Below are 25,749 nucleotides of genomic sequence, written 5' to 3' on the forward strand. Positions count from 1 at the left end.
GGGCAGAGGTAGGGACTTGAATTTGGGGTCTTCTGTAGCACCGCACAGAAGGACGATTTCAGTTCAGAGTCCCCAGTTTTTGGAGGGCTGTTGTGGCCGCCACTTTTCACTTTGGTCAGTTATATGCTGAAGTTTCAGAACACTTTTTTTTTTTTTTGTTCATTTTTGCTCTGCTTCCTGAACCTGCAGCCAGTTAACATTTCATAAGAGAGACAACGGCTAATATTGGTATGCATTTAGAGGAAGAGTTTAAAAAAATATTTAGAAAGAAAATTAGGAGGGGGAAAAAACAACCCCCAACATATCTGCTTCAGTTCTCAATGATTCAAAATCTTCAACACTTGAAACGGCTGCTGCAGCCGAGCGCAAGAATCAAAGGCGAGGCCAATGAATAAAACAAAAAGCTGCAGCCCTCCGTCACCTCCGTCCAACTCCGCCCCTGAATGTTAATCTGCGTTCTCATGACGCTCCTAAGACAGGGCACCCCAGCATCTCCACCCAATGGGGGGCTCTGCGCACTGCTGCATGTTGATCGGTGGGCCAATGTTTCACTTAACATAATATTTGCATTTTAGAAAATCAAATTGCACATTAAGTGTCCAGATTGTAAAATAACCCCAATCTTCACATTACTGGAACCAATAAAATGGACCAAAGAAAATGGGAGGAAATAAAAAAAAGTACTTTACAGCAGGGGAATCCAAAGGACAGAAACTGTTAATCAGCGCAGTCCAGTTTTTGCAAAATTAAACCATTCAGCGCAGGATTAATCCGTTATTGGCTCCGTTTGCAACTTTTTATGATGACTGATCTAGTAACCCCAGATTTTTCTCAATAATTACAAAGAAATTGTACAGCAAACAATGGTGGTCTTTAAAGAACTTACAGTATAAAGCTCTCTGAATCTGAATTTATAGAAATACAAACAAACAAATTTGGTCTTCCATCGCAGCCTACGCACCCCAGATCTTCCATCCTCACCCCAGGCAGCCATGTCTTTTGAACTAGAACGGTTAGTTGGGATGTTTGGCAGCACAACACTTTTGAATGTACAGATATGAAAACATGTAAAAGTGGCAATGAACTCATCCGTCTTTTTACAATATACTTGTACCGTATACCTTAAAGCACATTTTCTTGAATGGCCTTTACATAATAACTTTTCGCAAAAAAAGCTCAGTGTGTTCATGTCATTGGAGAGGTTCATTTCCCAGCAGCCATTGCAAATACAGCAGCTTTTCACAGAAATGGCAGTGCCCTCTCTTCAAGCCGCATTCTTGGTGCATGTACCAGGGAGCTCTTGCAAGTTTACTTTTGACCTAAAAATCACGAGATCAAGGACAGTTAAAATAGTTCATCTCCACCATATTTCATTTATTCGCACAAATATGTAACCTGTCCAGAATGACCTGACTGCTAACACTAAGTGTTTGTAGATGACCGTTTACAGAAGTAGGAAATTAAGACAAATGTCCATGTTTATCAATCTAGTAAAAATCAAACTGAAAATACTAGAATACCGTAACAGTGACAAAGGTGAACGTTCATTTTCACAATACTAACCTACCAGGTCTTTTTTGACTGACCCGACTCCGACACCACTTTTAGGTGATCTTTCACCCCAGACTTTCTATTATTAATCACCTGAACCTGTAGTACTGATGATCCTACCTATTAGAACTGATGATATTTCAAATGTTTTTATGGGTTAAGTATGTAGATATTTATATCACATACTTTTACTGATTTCAGATAAAAGGTCAAAGTTGAATCGAAAACAATGAAATGGTTAAAACATTAATGAGTGGGCGATTCTTCAAATGCCTTGGATAACAAACTGCTGTACTGGCTGCTGTCACATCACCCTTGGCGTTTGAGAATAGATAGGAATTAATTTGTGAGGACAGAGTTAGGCCCTTGAAATATGAAACCGTGCGGCCGAAAAACCAACAAAACAACAACAAAATATGCAATTTAGATGCTGTATTGCAAATAAACATCAAATTGTGTTGTGAAGGAAGCTTTTCTAGTATTTGACTTCCATCTTAACACCTTAATGTATGTGTTACATGAAGTACCAGCTGAAAAATCTCATACGGCACTTGAAACACTCCAAATAACTGGTTAACTGACACAAAAGTTTGTTCTTGTATTTCTACAGAAATGTTAACTGTGTCAGCTGCTGTTTCTAAGGCACCTTTTTGTATTTTTGAAATACAGCCATCATGGATCTTTTCTCTCCCATCCCAACTACAAATGATGCTGCTTTATAGTACAAAACTTAACCTAACACAAGGTCCAAAGCCTATGCCAGAAACACTATAGACGTGGCCAAAAGTTCTAAGAATGACACAAATAGTAATTTTCATAACGTTTGCTACCTCAGTTTTTATGATAGCAATTTGCATCTACTCCTGAATGTAATGAAGAATGATCTGATGAATTGCAATTAATTGCAAAGTCTCTCTGTGCCATAAAAATGAACTTAATCCCCCAAAAAATAATTTCCACTGCATTTCAGCCCTGCTGACATCATTTCAGTGATCCTCTCGTTAACAAAGGGTGAGAGTGCTGACGAGGACAAGGCTGGAGATCATTCTGTCATACTGATGGAGTTACAACAGAGAAGTTCAATTGTTGTGAAGAAGGTTTCAGGGCACCCAAGAAAACCCAGCAAAGCACCAGGACTGTCTCCTAAAGTCGGTTCAGCTGTGGGATCGGGGGGCACCACCAGTGCAGGTGTGAGAGCATCTGCACACGCAGTGAGGCAAACACTTTTGGAAGATGGCCTGGTGTCAAGAAGAGTAGCAAAGAAGCCACTTCTCTCCAAGAAAAATATCAGGGACAGACTGATATTCTGCAAAAGGTACAGGGATTGGACTGCTGAGGACTGGCGTAAAGTCATTTTGTCTGATGAATCCCCTTTCCTATAGTTTGGGGCATCCAGAAAAAAGATTCATGTGTGGGGTTACTTCTCAGTCAAGGGAGTGGGCTCACTCACAATTTTGCCTAAGAACAGAGCCATGAATAAAGACTGGTGCCAAAATATCCTCAGGGAGCAACTTCTCCCAACCAGCCAAGAACAGTTTGGTGACGAATGATGGAGCACCACACCATAAGGCAAAACTGATAACTAAGGGGCTTGAGGAACAAAACATCGAAATTTTGAGTCCATGGCCAGGAAACTCCCAGACCTTAATCCCATTGAGAACTTGTGGTCAATCCTCAACAGGTGGGTGGACAAACAAAAACCCACAAATTCTGACAAACTCCAAGCATTGATTATGCAAGAATGGGCAGCCATCATTCAGGATTTGGCCCAGAAGTTGATTGACAGCATGGCAGGGCAAATTCAAGAGGAATCTTGAAAAAAGGAGGCCAACACTCAAATATTGACTCTGCATAAACTTAATGCAAATGTCAATAAAAGCCTTTGAAACTTATGAAATATGTGTAATTATACAGTTAGGTCCATAAATATTTGGACAGAGACTTTTTCTAATTTTGGTTCTGTACATTATCACAATGAATTTTAAATGAAACAACTCAAATGCAGTTGAAGTGCAGACTTTCAGCTTTAATTCGGTGGGTTGCTTAAAAATGTGAGGCAACTAAAGCATTTTTTTAACACAATCCCTTCATTTCAGGGGCTCAAAAGTAATTGGACAATTGACTCAAAGGCTATTTCATGGGCAGGTGTGTTCAAGTCCGTCGTTATGTCTTATCAATTCAGCAGATAAAAGGCCTGGAGTTGATTTGAGGTGTTTTGGTGCTGCACGTGGAAGATTTTGCTGTGAACAGACAACATGCGGTCAAAGGAGCTCTCCATGCAGATGAAAGAAGCCACCCTTAAGCTTAAGCAGAAAAAACCCATCCGAGAAATTGCTACAATATTACGAGTGGCAAAATCTACAGTTTGGTTCATCCTGTAAAAGAAAGTGAGCACTGGTGAACTCAGCAACGCAAAAAGACCTGGACGTCCACGGAAGACAACAGTGGTGGATGATCGCAGAATCATTTCCATGGTGAAGAGAAACCCCTTCACAACAGCCAACCAAGTGAACAACACTCTCCAGGGGGTCGGCGTATCGATATCCAAGTCTACCATAAAGAGAAGACTGCATGAAAGTAAATACCGAGGGTGCACTGCAAGGTGCAAGCCACTCATAAGCCTCAAGAACAGAAAGGCTAGACTGGACTTTGCTAAAGAACATCTAAAAAAGCCAGCACAGTTCTGGAAAACATTCTTTTGACAGATGAAGCCAAGATCAACCCCTACCAGAATGATGGCACGAAAAAAAGTATGGAGAAGGCGTGGAACAGCTCATTATCCAAAGCATAGCACATCATCTGTAAAACACAGTGGAGTCAGGCAGTGTGATGGCTTGGGCGTGCATGGCTGCCAGTGGCACTGGGACACTAGTGTTTATTGATGATGTGACACTAGGACAGGAGCAGCCAGATGAATTCTGAGGTGTTCAGAGACATACTGTCTGCTCAAATCCAGCTAAATACAGTCAAATTGATTGGGAGGCGTTTCATGATACAGATGGACAATGACTCATAACATACAGCCAAAGCAACCCAGGAGTTTATTAAAGCAAAGAAGTGGAAAATTCTTGGATGGCCAAGTCAGTCACCTGATCTTAACCCAATTGAGCGTGCATTTCACTTGTTGAAGACTAAACTTCGGACAGAAAGGCCCACAAACAAACAGCAACCGAAAGCCACTGCAGTAAAGGCCTGGCAGAGCATTAAAAAGGAGGAAACGCAGCATCTGGTGATGTCCGTGAGTTCAAGAATTCAGGCTGTCATTGCCAGCAAAGGGTTTTCAACCAAGTATTAGAAATGAACATTTTGTTTCCAGTTAATTAATTTGTCCAATTACTTCTGAGCCCCTGAAATGACGGGATTGTGTTAGAAAAAAATACTTTAGTTGCCTCACATTTTTATGCAATCTTTTTGTTCAACCCACTGCATTAAAGCTTAAAATCTGCACTTCAACTGCATCCGAGTTGTTTAATTTAAAATTCATTGTGGTAATGTACAGAACCAAAATTAGAAAAAAGTTGTCTCTGTCCAAATATTTATGGACCTAACTGTACTTCACTACACCATAGAAACATCTGACAAAAAGTTCTAAAAACACTGAAGCAGCAAACTATGTCAAAACTAATACTTGTGTCATTCTCAAAACTTTTGGACACGGCTGTAATAAGAATAATAATAAGTGTTTTTTTCACTGCTCAAAGCACTTTACATAGAGAGTGGGGAGCCACCTCAACCACCACCAATGTGTAGCACCGACCTGGATGATGTGACGGCAGCCATTTTGCGCCGTTATGCTCACCACACATTAGCAATTGTGTGGTGTAGGGGTGAGAAAAAGTCAAAGACTGAGTGCAGGATCTGAACCCAGGACACTGGACTTGTGAAGCTATAGCTCAAATCATTCCACAACCATGAATAAACTTTATACAAATAGAAAATAGTACCATGAAGCTTACAATGAACATAATTACTAGTTAGCCAAATATGAAGGATTCTTACCTATTATGAATCATATGACTTTTTACAAGATGGCCAGCTGCCAGTGCTGCCATTAGAGACAGCTCTCCTGCCAGTACAGTAGCACAAACAACTCTTGCCAGTAGGCGGGCATTTTCACCAGGATTCTCTTTGCTAGCACCTTGAACCCCCAGCATCTGCAAACATACAAAAATATTAATGAAAAGACTTTAAAGCTATGCAATACAAGTTCTGAAAGACACCATTTATAAATGAAGCAGTTATACAGGCATGACTTTTCTTTTGATTAATTTAAATAGTAAACATTCATTGTAAATGTATAATTAATGACCCGTTTATAATAATTAACATCTTTAAATACTGTATACAGGCTGCCTCAACCATGCTATAACAGACAGGTTTGGATTTTTCCGATTGAGCAAAACAAGAAGCCACATCAGTAATGCAGTAAATACAGTGCACCAACTCCCGAGTGTTCATAGGGAAATGGCACTGCATCTGATATTAATTCAAAGTGGCCAATGAAAGCATGGAGTTTGATGGCTGCTTCACAATAGGCAGGTGAAAGCCATAATTCAGTAGGGTACAAGTGGAAGAAGTGTAATCCAGGTTAGATTTGTTACAATGCTAACCTAGACAGAGATGCAGAGATTTACAATTTTGAACTGAATTGGCCCATGTTTTGTGATGAGAGTAGTAAAATGCTGTGCCTATCCATCACCGTCACAGATTATCTTAAAAATACTGTTGTGAAAACCTTTGTACTATATTGGTTTTGAAATACTTACTTATCAGTAAGAATGATCTGCAAATACAGTCTACATAATAGAAAATGCAAGAAAAACACAGCTGTTGCATTTTTCAAAGCAACAAAGGTCAGCCGCATCAAATTCTAAGGTAAGAAAACTCACAATACGTATTGTTTGAAGAAACTGAGGCCTTGAGATTAAAAGGAGAACTCTGGTATTTTTCAAGTTATGTTATTTATTTCAACATCAAGGTATGTATTAAGTTTGACATGTGAAACTGTGGTCTAAAGCGAAGCATTCCTTTATTTAAAAAAAAAAAAAAAAATGTAGCCTACTCTTGCATTTAATGAAGGTGAAGGGTACCAGAATACCAATGTAAAAGGAGAGAGAGAGAAGAAAGTTTGGGAGCATGCACTGATAGCACGCTGCTGCACCCACCACATAATGGACCACCTGGATTGGGACTAGAGTGCAGCATCAAACTGAAACAATGCGAGGTGTTTGTTTTTGTTTTTAATGGTGGCTGGAGTGCCAAACCTGCCACCAACCCCCAAGTTCTCCCTGTAAGTTGGAGGACCTGCTTGCAGGGCTGGATACAGATTAACATCATACCCAGGACGAAGCAGTTGCAGGAAAAGGGCCTTGCTCAAGGGACCAATGGAGTAAAGTCACTTCTGGCATTTACGGGATTAAAACTTGCTTTCCGATTGCCAGAGCAGATCCCTAGCCTCAGAGCAAACACATCCACCAAGCCTTAAAAATATGAATATATCCATTTTTTCACCTAAAAATGTTATTAAATCTTGATTCGAGTCCAGAGATTGCACACATATTGTAAAACAGCATGTCCATGTCATTTTAGAAAGAATACAATACTGCTGTGAGAGTTAGCCATTAAAAAAAAAACAGGCAGTGCTCCCTGGAAACTTTTCAGCCCTGGGGGTGCAGTTTCTCCTCAACATATACTTTTCACCTTGACAAGTCATCTCAAAGCACTGTTTACTGATATTATTCAATGCAGATACCCAGATGTGGACTGCTGTCTGTGCTCTATAGACAACTAGACAATAATCACTGAAAAAAACCACACTTGATTACTCACAGTCCTTCACTATGTATTTCACTACATGTAAGCTTATTCTGTTATATCACAAAGATATTGCCTGCTTCCGCCTAAGTGGTCTAGCATTGAAATAAGCACAAAGTGTGAAATAGGTTTACAAGAACTAAACAGATGTTACAGGCATACATTTAGTTTTAGTCATGGTAAAGTTTAGAAAGGTCAGAACACAAGTTTTAGCATAGGAAGGGTGAAAACAATCTTCACAGTGCCTAGGGTCTACATGGAGTTTGCATGTTCTACTTGCGTACTTATGGATTGATTGGTATCGGTGAGTTTACTAGCTCTGAAACATTTTCAGTTATTACAATATCCTCAGGAACAGCCCTATTAAATTTGACGTTTGGTTTGTACAGCTTCCATCTGTTACATTGTGGTTTGCTACATCGTACTCTCTGCATTTTTACTTTGTCAGTATTTTTTTTTATTATGTGTGCACATGATAGATACACTATGGAGAGTGCATAGTAGTGAGTGTTGTTTGGCCCTGTGAACTTAGTATTGATGTGCAGGCGTCTTGGTTCCGTCAAAAAATCTACTGCTTCTTATATAATAATAAAAAAATAAATAAATAAAGAGCAGTTCAGTGTAATCAGTCGAGTTCAGCTTTACAGCATACAATGAAATTCATATGTGCGCAATCTTTGCAACTATGCTGCCACTCAATGTAAACCTCTCTCCACAAGTTGAATAAAATAACACAGAATGTAACAGAGGAAAAGTAGTTGCCGTTAAGAAAAAAAAAAATCATATGATTTGAATGTGCATTGTCTGTTGTTACGAAGCCATGGCCAAAAAACTGAATTGTCAAGACAAAGTGTTAAAACTCTATCCATGACACCCATTGCTAGAATACATACGAACAGGAAACATATCCTTGCCTCAAGAAAACAGTAACAAGAATTTGTGAAAAAATGCACTATTTCCAGTTTTAGTTTTGCTGTCACAAGCATGACTTGGAATAGAAGAAGGCACGTTTTCTTAAATCGAGAAACTTGCTCCTTTAAAGTGGAAATGGTTGGTAAGTTATAGACTTTTGTTTTCAAGTTGGTGCCTTTTGTTTAACTGATGGGAAATTTAACAAGATTAGTACATGCTTGTTGAACAAGTGATGCACATTAAGTGATTCTTGTGACAACAGGTTGAACTCTCTTTATAAAGTCTTTTTGTCATTAGATATGGCACTTTTGTTCCATTCTGAGAACAATCAACAGAGGGATATCAACCTTTATTTGCTTGTTCGCTTGCTGGGATAAAAGCAGTACAGACCAAAACAATGCAGCAATGACACAGTACCTGGTTCCAGTGGCACTGTCTGGTAACTGTTCTGCTACACAGTCTATAAAGAAATGTGTCACTACAGAAAAGTCCTGTTATAATTGTGTTACTAAAATCCAAAAAGCAGGACCTTGGTGCAATTGCACTACAGAGTATAAATACCATACGCATTAGACGACAGCTATATACATACAGATAGTGTGGCAATCAAACTAAGGTAGGCCAAGAGGTTGAACAGTAGCTGAAGTGGAATGCAATTCAAATTTGCAAATAGTTTCACAAACATGGAAATACCATAGACCTAATTTCCTGGCACTGTAATTGTTGTAGTAATTATTACAAAAAGGTATTAAACTGATCAGCACAACTTTTTTTTTTTTGTATGAAGTGACAGATTTTATCATAGTCGTTTTTATGACAATTCAGGCTCAGTAAAAGTAACTTTGCGTTTAGGATTAGGAGATGAAGGATATTAATCAAAGGTATAATGATATCTGACACGCTATCATAAATTAAACAGACTAGTGTAATAGTTATTTTTGATTTGATAGCTTTGTAGTGGGTCACCGTCCCACTAGAAAAAAATTCCAAAACTAAAATGCACTAGCAAAGAAAGTAGCTCTTTCCATCATATACCTGCAAGCAAGCTTGTTGTGGTGCCAGATTTGTTCCTCCTCCCACTGTCCCAACTTCTATAGATGGCATTGTACAACTGATATACAGATCTTCATTTGTGGGACCAGTTGCTTCCATAAGGGTGATGCAGTTTGAGCTCCCAACATTCTGTGCAGGATCCTGAAGTAAACAGGGTCTATTTAAACTATATAATAAAAGCTAACAATACAATTATAAGCTAACAGTTATTACATGAAGATTTATGGCAAAATATAAAATAATGCAGTTTTAAATACTGTAAATAAACTCCAAAATAAAATAAAATGTTTGGTATTAAAAATGTTAAAAACATATGAGGAATATCACAAGCCTTACCTGACCACAAGCAATATAGATGGCAGTTACAATGTTTGCTGCTTGAGCGTTGTATCCTCCTATGCTGCCAGCCATAGCAGAACCAACAAGGTTTTTGCTAATGTTAACTTCAATTAGTGCAGCTGTAGATGTTTTCAAAACCTGAACAAAAGATAAAAAATGGAAATATTTTATTAAGTTTGTTATGATCAATTCAACATATATATATATTGGATGCTCACACTTTTGAAATTTTGCCCAGATATGTGGGATTTAGTTTAGGACAGCTGCTAGCAACATTAGTGTTTCACAGACATTAGAAGGATACACACCGAGATCATAAAAATAGGATTGGCTTGAAAGGGAGACAAAAATTAAATCCAAAATAAGACTTTAACTATTAGTAGGCTGCACGTTTAAAACCGTGTACCAATAAAGCATCACTTTAGAAAAGGAAGGAAGCAAACTCCTAGATGTAATCAGACCATTCAATGTGAATTACAAACCATTTTGATCTTTATGGCTGGGATGGACTAAGAGGTATAGCAACAGGTACATTCAATTGATAATAAAAAAAACAAATGTATAGATAATCTGTTCCTATGTTTTCGGGGGGAAGGGAACACTGACTTATATTCCTGAAATTAATTTACAGTGAGCTTCTTAAAAAGCACATACTTCACGGACAATCTTTGCAGGGATCATGCATTCACAGACAACAGATTTTCCCCTGCCCTCAATCCAGTTAATGGCTGCAGGCTTCTTGTCTGTACAGAAGTTCCCACTAAGAGCAACAACTTCCACCTCAGGAAACTCTTCTTTAAGTCTGCCAAGTGCTTGTTCCGTACCCTGCCAAAATATTGCACAAAGGTTAACATGTCCATGATGAGCTTTCTTATGGTACACAGAACGGTAATAAGGTAAAGATAAAGCAACACACCTTTGAAACCATGTTCATTCCCATAGCATCTCCAGTTTTTGATTGAAACCGAATAAAGACAGTTCGTCCAGCAAGCGTAACAAGAAGCTTCTCCAGACGTGCAAATCTTTATTCAATTAAAAAAAGACGAATTAAGCAGCTGTTTTTGGCAAACTTTGTTAAAATAACAGACTGGTGTGGAAATATTTGATCAACAAACCTGCTAGAGTTGTTAAATACTTCTTTAACACACTCAAATCCCTCGTGGCTCTCTAGCCATGCCTTCACCTCTGCTGCTTGGCACGCTGAAGGTAGTTTGACCACAGGGCCGCGTGTCATGCCGTCTGCCAAGATTTGACTGCTGGCTCCTCCCCCAAGCTTCCCATTAAAAAATAAAAAAGGCAAAATAATTATCTGTCAAGATAATACTATACTCTATATGTATAACTTAACCTGCAAAGTGTAACATTACATACATCTAAAAACCTTAATAATACAAATTTCTACAAGTGCTAACTTATTATGCAGTTGCTTAAAAAGGTTTCTACAAATATACTGCAAGAAAACACACTCACAATGGCAGGTTTAATATGTATGCGACTCTTGTAAAACCTTGCACTGATTTAAATGCGCCACACACTAAAATGATTCATCATGTCAGACTTAACAGCACAAGTAATTGTTGGAATATAATTGCATCTGAACTGATAAAAAAAAAAATAAAAATGTGACCCTCAGCAAGTTATGTGACATGCCTGTTCTGTACCTGACAAAAATAAGCATAAACAGGAGAATGATATTCACTACAGACAGACTCCTCATAACAGGAGAATGATATTCACTACAGACAGACTCCTCATAACATAAGACTTGATTGATTGCACTAAAGTACCACAAAAGAATGAACTAAATAGAGTAAATGTGTAAGATATTTCTGTTAAAAAGGGTCATAGTTTCATTAGAAGTTGGTTACATTGCTACGTTTGAATCAAAACTGCAAGATATTTTGTTTGACTGATCAATTTAATTTCAAGAAATATATCTGAACTAAATTTTTGGCATGTATAAGCAAACAAAACTGACTGGAAGCAGTTGCAATTCCACTTTAGATGGGAGACCTACTGCTACACATAGCAATGCAATACAAATTTTTTGTAGCTGTGTAATGATGTAGGAAACGGTCTGTCATCATATTACTGCCTAATACATTGTATAAACACTGTAAAAAGTCAGAAACCGTTTTCAATTAACAAAGTTTATAATTATTTGTGCTCATCTCCCTCTGAATAAGTGAACGCCACTGCATTAAGATGTCTGATATTAGGATACTCACAGTGATTGCTCTGCAACCACGATTAACACTTGCTACAAGACACCCTTCTGTTGTTGCCATGGGCACCTGAAATTGCTTGCCATCCAAAGTCAAGGGCCCTGCTACTCCAACTGGCACAGGCATGTACCCAATAACATTCTCACAGCAAGTTCCCATCACCTATAAAAGGAGAATTCAACAATTTCAAAATACAAATCCACAAACTGAAATATGGCACTGCTCTGCAGTGTTGTTAAAAGAACATAAGAAAACTGACAAACGAGAAGTCACCATTCAGTCCATCAAGCTTTTTTGTTTATCTAACAGCTAAGCTGTACCGACATCTCACTCAGATATATCTTGAAGGTTGTCATGGTTTCAGTTTCAACTAAAATGTGAATCCTTATCTTAAATCAAGTTATCAGAAGATTAGAAATCAGAAACTGAATGGGTATGTTACACGACCAACCACAACCCTCAAATGCATACATTTTCAGCATTTTTTCATTATAGATTAATTTACCTGATTATAGTCATAGTCTTTGTGTGGAAGAAATTCCAGGGCAAATGGATTTTTAAGTTTGGATGCAATCATTTTCCTCCGAATTACTACACCACGCTCAGGAGTCTCCACAACAAATTCCAATTTGTGTGAGGGAATATGCTTTCCAGTAACCAAAGAAATGATCTCATCATTGCTTAAGAATGTAGGGCCCATCTGTTTAAAAAAAAAAAAAAAAAGCCTTTGTAAATATTAAGTTAATCAAACAATATTTAAAAATGAATTTTTACTGTTCTATAGATTATCCTCAAACAGCATATTAAGAAAATTAGCAACAAAATATTTATCAACAAACTAGTGACTGCCTTAAATGTAAAAACGAAACAATGAAAGATTAAATACTTTTCTAAAAGTGAGCAGCCAAACTACACATCATGCCCTCTATATATATATATATATATTTAAAAAAAAAAAGTGAATTTCTTTTTAGTTTCAATTATTTTAGTATACTAGGGGGTTTCGCCCGCTGCTCGCTTTTTTTTCGCCAACCCCCCAGCCTGTGTTACGCACCAGCCACTTCATGTCTCTGCCATTCACGTATATGGATTTCACTTTCACTAAACAACAAATGTTTTAATTCTCGTGGATACGCCTCTTCATTGGGAATAAACACTACTTTTCCCTGATGGCAACAGAAATTAGACGATCTACAAGTCTCCAACTTAAAGTTTAATCCAAACAATATATTCAATATCTTTTTGCTGTTCCGTTATTTCACCGAATAATTATTTCCGTTTGTTTGCGTGCGCGCAATCTTTACTATCATTTTTTTGAGACTTTAGAATTTTAGTGCTTTCATTATCTCTAACCTGCTCTGCATGTGTATCGTGCCAACATTTTTGAATTCTTTACGACATTCTACTTTCTCATCTACCCTTTGTCTTTTATTTCTGGACCCGGACGTGGTTAAATCTCCTTGCACAAAGTCTTGTCTCGCGGGACGTTAAAAGTATCATTCTGAAAAAGTCACGTCTCATCGCAGGCTAAAAAGTCCTGTCTCGTCCCACATTTTTTTTTAATTATAATAAAGACAATTAAAGTTTGGAAATTTTGCAGAATTTTGAATTAACGATCCAAAAGCATAAAAATAAAAGCTTTTCTTCAGGCATTTTTGTTTTCATTTACCAAGACTGACAACATTAGTGGAGGACATAACCAAAAATTACTGTCAATGTATGTTTTCCAAGTACACTGACACAAAAAAAGGACTACACGGACATAAGACAGATTCCTAACTCATTCGATTGCCCTGGAATTTATCAGTTTTACTGACCAAATGTCATCTTGTGTACAGCATACAATCTGTTCTTCTATTTGAGCTAAATATGAAGTCTCACCTCTGGATTTTTAAATATTGCTAAACACTCATCCACAGGCCTAGGTGCCAATTCTTCTGGGTCTTGAAATGGTTCCAAAATTGATGCACTAGGGGAAACACTGTCACCCACAACAAACGTGGCCTGTGGTGTCCTCACAACAGGCAAAGGTTTAATAACTTCATCTGAAAAAGAAAATTTAGGACATTTTAAGAAACACATAAAACCTAATCTTCTGCACATCCAATAAAAATACCTAAAATCCAAATACCTATCTCTTCTTTTTTAAATGAAATGTCCGGTGCTGCAGAACACTGGGGGCTTTTTGAAGAGTTTACAGTTTTCCTACAACATTCATCGGTTATTTTATCCTGTTTTAATATTGTTGACATAGGTGTTTTTTTCAGAGACAGTGTTGACTCAGTTTCTGATTGCTCAAAAAAGATGTACTTGACAGTGAGCAACAAAGCTAAACTCAGAGTTATTACTTGTTCCAAATCCATGCTGGCCATCCTGTTAAAAAAAGAACAGAAAAAAAAGAAGAAAAAAAAAACATAAGTTCCTTAAATATAAATTACAATGAATAAATATTTAACGCATGTTGGTAATGAAATCTTGATAAAACGATTTTGAAATGACCCTCTGCATCAATGCCAAAACTTAAGCATGCAATTTGCTTTCATATTTTACCTCATCTTTTTAAACTGCGTGTCAGTACGTTTTAAGGAAACATGTCAAAATTATTGCGGGTTAAGATAGGTCCCCTGCAACAACAGCGAACACAACTTGTATAAATATGAAATCATCATAACAAAAATTTAAGATTCAGAAAGCAGACTTTGAGGATGAGGAAACATCTATTAAATACGTTATAGAAAGATAAAAAAAAGTGTGTCTAAATTGAGATTTACTTCATGTAAGCTGAGTACCAACTGAAGCACATTGCAACAGGAATTTTGTTGTCTCCATTCTTCATATAACATTAGTTTTATTTTCAGTCATCACTACAAATGCAGGGTGAGTGACTTTATTTTGGGAGGAATATTTCTTTAAAAAAAAATGAGAGAAGCATCTGAAGACTAAAAGTTACAAATGTGACTTCAATGTCAGTCTCACTTTTAAACTCAGCAATCGGAGAGATTCACTGATACAAATTATAAGTGATACTTTTAAATATTAATTCAGTTGGATTACATGGCCTCACTAATGACACAGCTTTTAAAATAAATTTCTCACTTCAAATTTACAAAAATTCAGTAATTTAATTTCAAGAAAACTCTTGACATACAGAAGAACAAACCTTTAAACACTAAACAAGGAAAGTATTATGTTGGGCTTTATTTTGCAAATAATTTATGTGAAACCTGTATTTCTTTTTTTTACCTGGTTATATAAAACTGCCAGAGTGGCATTTCAGGCTCAATTCTTTTTGGCATTACTTCAAGCCCTGCAGTAATTTTGCGGCTGTCTGCTGTATTATTCTGAGGAGAAGGCTCTGCTATCCAGCGACTGTGTGCATGGACAAGCACAAGTCCCAAAGACTTAGGAGAAATAGGAGAAAAAAATATATATTACAAAATGTAAACTGTATGTAAAGTGAAAAGACTTAGCAATAAATAGCTGAATGGCTATTTCTACTCCAGTTCTAATAATATACCAGTTATACTAAATATACATCAAATACTTAGCAAGTTAGTTTGAAAGATCAGCCCCTCTTTGATAATGCACAGTGTGAGAGGGAACTGCATTAAGACTACCGAAACTAAATGCTATTGTGGGGGCCTCTGTGTGTCATAGATATGTTTTTTAATTCTGAAAGTAAAAAATGATTGTTATATAGAAACTACAAAAAGAAAGTAAACCCACCATAATCATCTTCACTCTTTGGGTCACTGGATTTGGCTTATTGTCTTCTTCCTCCTCTAAAACACGAGCAAAGTGACTCAGCTGCCAGATAGGACGTCCCTCACGACTTTCCCGAGATAGCTGACATAAATGGAAAATCGAAAAAGTAAAGCATGCAATTTAACAGATAGTTTTCAAGGCAACAAAAATAAATCTGATTTCCATTTTATTTATGCAGATGACATTTAATACAGTAGTTGTAAGCACAATAACAAATCATTTACTTGCTGTGTAAGAAGTGTACTCACCTCCAAAACTAAAGATACACAAGCTGGAAAGAAGGTCATAAATACAAAGTAGTTTGCCATGACTGACATGCACCCAAAACAGCACATGATTTCTAGCTGACGAACACCTAATTGGAAGAAAAGGAATCATTCCATTATCACATATTACAAATCATTTTGCTTCACATTGACAAAAACAGTGTGTGAGTGTTAACATTCTTGACTTAAATCTCCTTGATTACCTGGGGCCTCATGTATAAACGGTGCATACGCATAAAAATGTTGCGTACTCCCGTTTCCATTCTTAAATTGCAATGTATAAAACCTAAATTTGGCGTAAAGCCACGCACATTTTCATGCTAGCTAAATGCTTGGCATATGCAAGCTGCTTTAGCATTGTTCCTCTCAATGCACCACTCACTATATCCGAGTGTGCAATCTGATCAGAAAGAGAATTATCGGTATACAGCATCAAGCACATGCTGCCTCAGCCATGCTGTCTATTGAACTGCTCTCATACGGCAAATGCTTCAGAGCCTTTCCTGTAGGGACTTCGCGGTTCAGAAACAGTTTCATCCCAAGAACTATAGAACACACTCAATCAGCCCATCAAATGCTCCTTGTAGAACTGTTTGTACTTATTAGTACAATTACCTCACTGTAAACTTGCGACACAGTTATAATATTGCACAACCTGTGCCACTTTATAAAGTGCATATTTACATATGATGATATTTTTAAGATGAAATGCAGCAAAATATGTTTATTACATTATACAGTTAAATGTTAACATCACTTAAATAATCTATATTGTTAACGATTAAACACGCAAGGACACGGTGTCGCAGCGCTAGCAAGGAACGTGCTGCTATAGTTAAAATGAAATTTGAGAAATTAGTAAATGAAACAATTTAAAGATGAAGTTTATGATGTTCTACTTTAATGACAAAATAAACTACGTGATTAAAGTGGAAATTTCAAGATTAAAGTTGATATTTCGAGCTTTTTTCTCTCACAGTGTCCCTATTTTTTTTCTTTTCTCTGTACCCTAATAAGGTTTCATATGACACTTAGACGGTGGGCTACGACTCACCTTTTCACGGCAACTTTGATATCTGACAACTTGTTTTATTTCGGCACTGTGTGACTTTGTAAACTTGTGCTTTTGAGTTTGTCTGGCACTCGATCAAATTCCTTTTTTTGTTTATACCACTGTTTAAACCAACAAATAGTAAGTTTTTTCCTTGCCTCCACTTTGTATTCACTGAAATTCTTCTATTTCCCTTGTGCTTTTGCCATTGCCTTTTCACAGAATGCTGAGCTCAAGGGCTATTTATATTGATTTGCATATTCAAAGAGGCGTAATTCTGGGAGGAGTTTGGGTGGGACTGCAGGCGCGTGCACGTGCATTACTTTTCACGCTGACCGGGATTTATGGAGTGGAAGAACATGGAAGTTGGCAGATTTATGCATCTGTTTTTTTTTGTGCGCACACACATTTCCGCTTTTCTCCGTATGCCATGTTTTAGTGTGAATTCTAAGCACGCCGTTATGCATGAGGCCCCTGATGTTTGATTCTGCTCCACCATCTGTGAATGAACGTGCAGTTTAACATTTAGCAATGAAAAATGATTGCTTTGGTACAAAAAATTCTAACTACTGGGTTATTTTTCCATATTAGATTAAGGGATACCTGACAATAAATAAGACACTTCCCTGCAGACACTGCTTTAGTTTCTGTATGTACTCATTTATATCTGGCTACTGATTTACAGCTTTTTAAACAGGCAGAAGCTGAGCTGTTAGCAAACATCTTATATTCACATATATTTAGTGAACAAACAAGATTCTACTGAACCTACAAGATTTTTAGTGGAAACAAATCAGTTGATTTCATTAAATCAATTCCAATTAAAGGACATTGTTCCATAATTAACATACAAACCAAATCATGAAAAAGATGTGTTTCGTTAGGGCCCAAAATATTTCATATATATGAATGAAAAGAATATAAAATCATACTTAATGTGACTATACATCATTTATTATGGTCAAAGTAACAGTTGATATACGGTAGCTACACAGCCTACCAGACATGGTTCCAACTCCAATCACAAGGCATTCCACTAGAGCGTCAAGTGTAAAGGTGGGTCCAAGAATGGCCATTCCACGTGCAATGTTGTCCCTTACTTCTTCCTGCAAAACATATTACCAGTTTTGACTAAACACTGCAGTATGCCACTACCATATTTGTTCATGGTAGTAATACTCCACAGGGCAAAATCCTTGCTAAACTTAAATTGATGAAAATATTCTATATTGAATGCATCAAACTACCACAGACATCCATTCATTTACTAATCACATTTATTTTATTGCAGGGTTGCACAAAGCCAGAGCCAATCTGGCAGCAGTGAACTCTAGGCTGGAACAAAACCTGGACATTAGTGCTTACTCATACTTTGCCAATCTAGAAATACCAGCTAACATTATGTGTACATTTATTTGATGTGGTAGGAAAAGGGAATAAAAACAATCTGTGAGGATCAGGAAGACCTTGTATTCAAATTTGTTACTAGGCAGAATTAACAATCACGTGTGGTCATTTACGAGACACTGAAACTGTTGTGGAGAACGGTTACAAAATTTAATTACTTGTACTATCCATCTTAAAATATTCTCAGGTTCACAGCTCTGATGCATCACATTCATAGTTAACATTGTATGTATGAATGTGTGTGCGACAGTTGTATTATTGTATACATGTAAATAAAGAAACCTGTGTCTGTGTATATATTTTTTTAGGTCTGAGTCCCAATCTGATTATTTGGGTAGTTATCTACCAGGAAAGGCTTGTGGTTGGTTGGCCAGTCGGCAAACATCTGCCACATTCTCTCAATTGCGAGAAACAGATCATAGATATGTGATACAGTATCTGCCAAATAATACAAAGAGTACATGACACGTGTTTTGCCCTTATTGGGGCTCGTCAGGTGCACACCCAATAAGGGCAAAACACGTGTTGTGTACTCCTTGTATTATTTGGCAGATACTGTATCACATACATGTATATATTATATCTATCTTTATATTATATATATATATATATTATACACATATATACACACACACAAATATATGCATATATAAACACACATACATATAAATAAAAAGGGTAATGATCAGTGTTTTTGTAATTACATTTATACAATAGTACAACTGATTTTAGATTTATATCAAAATACTTTTTCAAGAGTCATGTGTTGCCAATTTAACAGCATAGCACACCAGGTTTGAATGAAACAACTCTGTAAAACATGTCATACTGTATTTGCACAATGCATTTATTTCGACTATAAATGCAATAGAAAACCACACGATATTTAAGGTGAACCTATTTTAGGTTTATTGTACAGTTCTAGAATGGACTTTCCTGTCTGCTAGGCAAACTATGTCCATCAGTATTTACACTCTTTTAACTATTCAGTTACCCTCCATGTAATATAGTAACAGCTTTTTTTTTTTTCCTTGTAACATGAAAAACTGAATAAAAAAGTCAGCACACACTGCCACTCATACTAACCTCTGGATGATCATGTATTGCTAGCACCCAGACACTCAGAATATCATCAGAAACTGCCTGTCTTTGTAGTATGTTTTGTTAAGTTGTCCTCAATAAACATGCACTCCATCAATCAGAAAACTACCATTAAAATAACCAATACAATGATTTACATTAGCAGGCCACTAAACTTGCTTTTATATTCACTAGTACCAAAGGCTAAACTGGCTCCTTGTTGTAGATATTGACTAACCAATCAGCACTTAATTTGATTAACTAATGCTTTTAGTGACATACAACTCGCAAGTTCATAACACAATTCTTTATGTATATATTTGTTTTGGAAAACTGGTACATTAGGGAAGTTATCATAAATGCGAGCCATAGATAGAAACGACACTACCTCTTTACGAGATGCACGATACCTTTACTGTCACTCTGCAATACAATGAAATATCATTTGAAGGAAGCCTATAGATAGATGCCTTAGATAGAAGTACAGTATATAAAAGAGCAGAAATAAACTAAGTAAACATTAACTATGAGAAGCACAGTTACTATTAACAGTTCCAAATATACAGAGAGTAAATGTAACTGTAAACATGTAGGCATAAATAGATAAATAATAAATGAAGTCACAGTGAAGATTATAATCAACGTAATGGTCACGAGTTTCACGTGGGCCATGTATACTTGTATGAGTATTTTCAGTTAAATCAGTGGTAGTTTCTCTTATAGGAAGGAGTAGTGATTGCTGTACTTTTGATAGGCTGATTGCTTTGGGGTAAAAGCTGTTCTTCAGCCTAGTAATGTGGGCATGCAGGGCTCTGAAGCACCTGCCAGAAGGAAATGGAGTAAAAATGCTATGGCCGGGGAGAGTTGGATCTTTACAAATGTTCTTTGCTTTTCTGCTGCAGCGGGTAGTGAAGAGATCTTCCAGTGAAGGTAGCTGAGTGACAGTAATTCTCTGAGCCATTTTGATGATTCACTGGAGGGTGTTTCTGTTCTCAGACGTACAGCCAGAGTACCACACTGTGATGCAGTGCGTGATGACAGACTCTCTGGAACACCTATAGAAGTTAACCATCAGCTGTTGTGGGAGTTGTGCTTTCTCCAGACTCCTCAGAAAGTGAAGCCTTTGAAGACTTTTCTTGGCCACTGCGGTCATGTTTGTTATCCATGACAGGTCCTGGCTGATGTGGACTCCCAAGAACCTGAAACTCTGGACTATCTCCACCCTCTTGCCATTAATGCTTATGGGATGGTGACCGCTGTAGTTCAGTCTCCTGAAGTCCAGAATCTGTCCCTTTGTTTTCCTGAAATTGAGTGCAAGGTTGTTGTTCTGGCTCCAACTCTCTATATTATCAACCCTCTTCTCTGTGGGCTGCTTCGTCATTATTAGAGATCAGGCTTATCACTGTGGTGTTGTCTGCAAACTTTATTATAATGTTAGTATTATAGGTTAAGTTTGAGGGAGTAAAGGAGAGGGCTTAGTACACAGTCCAGCGGTACCCCAGCGTCCAGTGTTACTGATGAAGAGGAGTGCTTATGCATGCACACATTTTGTGGTTGGTTAGTGAAAAAATCTAAAATCCACTTACACAGGTGTGAGCTGAGACCCAAATTGTTTAGTTTGATAGCCAGTTTATTGTTGGGTTGTGCTGAAGGCAGAGTTGTAGTCGATGAACAGTATCCACACATAGCTGGCATTCTGCTCCAGGTGTGATAGGGCAGTGTGATGGGTAAGTGAGACAGTGTACGTGGGGCTGTTGCTCTTAATGTGTCTGAGAACAAGTCGCTCAAAGCACTTCATGAAAATAGTGGTCAGGGCCACCGGGCAATAATCGCTCAGAGACCTCACCACTGCCTGCTTTGAAATAGGGACAATTGTGGCAGACTTCAGGCAAGTGGGGACAGTGGCCTGTTCTAAAGCGATATTAAACAGGCTGGCAAACACTGCCATCAGCTGTTCTGCACAATGTTTCAGGACCCCATCAGCACCAGCTGCCTCATTAGGGTCAATGTGGCTTAGAGCTGGTCTCATATCGTGTGCATTCAATGCCAGAATGCATAATGGGGCCTCTTGCTTCTGTCAGTTTGGTGATATATTGGTTACTGTATTGTAAAAATGTGCAAAGAAGTGATCGAGGTCATCAAGAAGAAATTAGGTTCCAATGTTGGTTGAGCAGGTGTTACTCTTGTAGTCTCTGATGTACCCAATGCTCTGCCACATGGGTGGGGAGTCAGAACTGTTAAAATGCTCCTCTATTTTTGCTTTGTAGCAGCACTTTGCCTCCTTAATGCATTTCCTCAGATTTGATCTAGCTGTTTTGTAGGCCACTGGGTCTCACATACAGAAAGCAATGTCACATGCCTTTAGGAGGTCTTGGACCTCCCTGTTCATCCAGGGTTTCCGATTAAGGAAAATATGGATGCTCTTAGTAATGGTGACATTGTCCATACTGAAGTTAATGTAGGCAAGACAGAGGGGACATATGCATTGAAGTCTGTGTGATTGTCCTTTTTAGCTGCCTAATTCAACAATTCCCAATCAGTATAAAAGCAGTCCTATAATTCAGTTATGGCTCCTTCAGGCCAGACTCTGACTATTTGCTCATTAGGCTTCATCTTGGTGATAAGGGGTTTGTATGCAAAAGTCAATAACAAAGAAATGTGATCAGATTGGCTGAGGCAGGGGGACGGCAACACTGTACAGGCATTCGCTATATTGCAGTATATGTAATACAGTGTATTATTCCCTCTTGTTGGGAAATCAACAAACTGATAAAATTTGGGGAACACAGTTTTAAAGTTGGCATGATTAAAATCACCAGGCAAGGTAAATATGCCATCTGGATAAATATTTTGCAGACTGTTCATAACATCATGCAGTTTAGTCAATACCAAGGTTCGACATTAGCCTGAAGAAGGATGTAAACTGCTGTGAGGCACAACTGTAAATTCCCTCGGCAGATAAAAAGGTCTGCACTTAAGCGTTCTAAATTCTAAATTCTAAATCCAGAGAACAATATTGTTCAGCAATGACTGTGGAGGTACACCAAGCATTATTTACATATATACACACCCCACCGCCTTTGTCCTTGCCTGATTTAGCAGTCCGATCTGCAAGCTCAATAGTTGCACCAGGGACATTAATGTTCAGCCAGGTTTTGATGGAAAAAGAAGCCCAGCTATTCATCCTGTGTGACAAAATTCACAGACTCAGCTCGTCAATTTGTTGACTATAAAATGGGTGTTTTCGACGAGTAAGCTGGGTAGAGCTGGCTTCTTCAGGGAGTTCTTTAGTCTAGCATGAACGCCGGCTCTCTTACTCCACTTCTGCTTGCTCATCACTGGAGTGGTAATCCAGGTGGGCACTGATGTGTTGAGAAGCATATCCAGGATATTGGGAGGTGGTGGTAAAATAAAGCCCTTCATTCCAATATCAAGTACTTCTTGCATGCTACAGTATGTGTTAAGTGAACAATAAGAAGAAAGCACATCTAAAAGTATGAACCCCGGGCCGCTGTATCCATGCACGCCACCATCATCAGGGATGTCTACACTCTGATGTTGTAGTTATGGAGCACTGCCAATTTAATGACTTATACTGGTACAGTATGTGTGTCTCAATGCTATTTATCGATTTATATTAAATAGGGCACTTTATTTGGGTTAATGTCGGGCATTAACCAATGTTCAGGTCTTACAACTAAGGTCTTCTCATTGTTGTTTAGGTTTTCTACATGGATTTCACTTTGCACTTACACTCCAGAGACACACAGGCAAGCTAAAAACTGTGTGTGTGGTTTCTAAATAAAGTATGTGTATGAATGCGTGTGCAATATACATTGTTTATGATTATATCTTAATTGCTGTTTTAAAAATGTGCGAGATTAAATTATCGAATATGTAACTCGCTTTGCAAAAAAAACAAAACATAGTTCATTCACTAATGCAACAGTACAGAATCCAGCAAGCCGCAAGTTCGAGCCATACCTTTCCCTGACGGTGCATTTCATTGAAGAAAACTGGCAACTGCAAAGCTTCTAATTGCAAACATCCTACTTCCCACAAGATCACACTGGCGACAACATTGCGCAAGGTCTGAAAGATGTGCTGGCATCATGGTCACTGCGAGAAGACCGCATGGTTTGCATAACAACAGACAGCGGGGCTGTTGTCAGTGCACTACGGATTAATAACTGAAAGAGGCTACCTTGTTTTGGGCATAGGCTTCATATTGCCATTGGTGAGTAATTTGGGGTTCCTCTATAAAATGCAGTTTAGGTTAAATTGATCTTATTTATTATGACGTTTAAAAATACAAAAAGATAAGTAAAGCTATAGATGACAAAATACAATTCAATATAATTTCAAATAATACATTATCTTGGAATTATCATTATCGTCAAAGTCCCAGAAAATATCGAGATATTTTTTTTTTCCCAATATCGAACACCCCTAATGAATGCTTTCAGCTGCCAGAATTGACTCTAGCCTCCCTTTCAGATTACAGAAATTATAAAATTTCAAGTAAATCCATTCATTCATGTACCTGAATAATTCAACTTTTATAGTCATTGTACATACCTGAGAATTGCTACTCAGAGCAAACTTGGCCAATGCACATGCTTTGGAAAGATCAATCAAAAGCAGGAAAAATGGTAAAGCTTCACTAAAATATAAAAAACAAAAGGGTATTCCTTAAAATAAAAATAAAAAATCCACTTCTGAAACATTGTAATTTATAAAAAAAAAAATCAAAAACTTATTGTACACAAAACTTCAACAAAGAGCCACAGTGATAATGAAGAAATAACTATAAAGTTATAAAGCTATAAAGCAAGAAAATAGTTAATTGTAACATATAATTACAAGCTCCCCTGTTAACCAAACTATCTGAATATAGACTCTGAACTCTGATTACTTATGCTAAATTCAAATAAAACTTTGTTTGCCAAGTGGTAGGGTGGCTATAGTAACCATTAATGGCCTTCAGTTGTTGCCTCTTTGCCAGAGGTACAACTTTGCTATGTTCTACTTACAACTACCACTACTGCTTACAAATAAAAATTTAATAAGCTTTGCATTCATTATGAAATATTACTCTTTCATATACATTTTTATTTCTGATTATCACTGCATTACGGTACACACTTTTCATTTTTGTTTGCCTTTGTTTTAATTCTTGCGCTGTATATATCCATGAAAATGCATTTCATGGGCTCTGCTGTGACAGAGTTCTTTGTTTTTTCAGAGAATAAGTTACACATTGATTGGTTTATTGTATCAAAACATTATCCTAAAGTTACGAAAAGTGTTACCCCACAACTTCTGGTGCACCACAGCCGCTGATCTGCTCAACCCCGGAACTTTTGAATTGTGGCTCTCTGTAACCTTACACATTTCAAAAGTCTACACACTCCTACATCATCAGGAGAAGATAAGAGCCAACACATCATCTTACCTCAGCATTCATATCTTTCAATTTTTGTTTTGGGTTGGGTCTCCCAGAAGAACCCGTTTGTGGGTTTGTACGCTGATTAATATAAACAAATTCTAAAAAAAAATTTTGTGTCAAAATTATATTTTGTTTTGTTGTTGTGGTTATACTGTTACTATTCTGACTTTGAACTTGACTGAAATTAACCTTTCTCAGTGCAGTCCAGCTCAGAACCTGCTCCATTCAAGGAGTTAGTGCTCTCTGCTGGACACAGTTGGCATTACATGCTGCTGTACATCAATCTACACTAAAAGCAAAACATCATAAAGTCTTTAAATAAATAAAAAAAAAAGAAGAGAGCTCTAGTCTAAATATGTAATATGGCACACAACAAAAACAGAACACTTACTTGAGTCCTGTGAGTTCTTTGTCAAGGAAATGAATAACAACAGTGCTAAACACAAAACTGGAAAATATTGTGAAAAGGCCTGCAATACCTACAAAGCAAAAACATATGTTCAGAAGTAATTACAGAAATGATATTCAAAAACATTTACATTTAAAGATACAAAAGAAAAATATGAAATACCTAAAATATATTTTGATCCAAGTTGTCTGAGATTTTGGAACTGGAAATATATGTAGACAATTGCTATGCAACGTGTGATTGTCAGGATGATAATGTCACTACTTAAAATATCCTGTAAAAGCAGACCAAGGAAAACCATTAGTTATGATACAAATCAGTAAAGAAGAGGAGGCCGTACGAACTAGTCTGACAAGTTAACAGACTCATCGCCAGTCAACCTTCTGGTACGTAAGAAATGCAATATTGTTTCCATGAACTTTACATAA

General features: G+C 37.4%; 1 protein-coding gene across 3 annotated transcripts in view; it reads right to left on the bottom strand.

The window, feature by feature from the left end:
* Positions 1-490: 490 nt before the first annotated feature.
* The window catches only part of hmgcra (3-hydroxy-3-methylglutaryl-CoA reductase a), a 33,994-nt gene continuing 8,735 nt past the window's right edge, over positions 491-25,749 (bottom strand). For all 3 annotated transcript variants that reach the window (XM_039758426.1, XM_039758427.1, XM_039758425.1), the window contains exons 3-20: positions 25,484-25,595; positions 25,304-25,391; positions 24,042-24,126; positions 17,977-18,082; positions 15,908-16,014; positions 15,621-15,740; positions 15,138-15,295; positions 14,026-14,267; positions 13,776-13,939; positions 12,400-12,594; positions 11,898-12,056; positions 10,785-10,942; positions 10,586-10,691; positions 10,324-10,494; positions 9,667-9,807; positions 9,313-9,471; positions 5,551-5,705; positions 491-1,319 (exon numbers count right to left, since the gene is read on the bottom strand). In XM_039758426.1, coding sequence (XP_039614360.1) covers positions 1,265-1,319; positions 5,551-5,705; positions 9,313-9,471; positions 9,667-9,807; positions 10,324-10,494; positions 10,586-10,691; positions 10,785-10,942; positions 11,898-12,056; positions 12,400-12,594; positions 13,776-13,939; positions 14,026-14,267; positions 15,138-15,295; positions 15,621-15,740; positions 15,908-16,014; positions 17,977-18,082; positions 24,042-24,126; positions 25,304-25,391; positions 25,484-25,595 — 2,481 coding nt within the window. In that variant the 3' untranslated portion in view covers positions 491-1,264. The remainder of the gene's footprint in view (positions 1,320-5,550; positions 5,706-9,312; positions 9,472-9,666; positions 9,808-10,323; positions 10,495-10,585; positions 10,692-10,784; positions 10,943-11,897; positions 12,057-12,399; positions 12,595-13,775; positions 13,940-14,025; positions 14,268-15,137; positions 15,296-15,620; positions 15,741-15,907; positions 16,015-17,976; positions 18,083-24,041; positions 24,127-25,303; positions 25,392-25,483; positions 25,596-25,749) is intronic.

Source organism: Polypterus senegalus, chromosome 7 (assembly GCF_016835505.1).
Source record: "Polypterus senegalus isolate Bchr_013 chromosome 7, ASM1683550v1, whole genome shotgun sequence".
Classification (NCBI taxonomy): Eukaryota; Metazoa; Chordata; class Cladistia; order Polypteriformes; family Polypteridae; genus Polypterus; species Polypterus senegalus.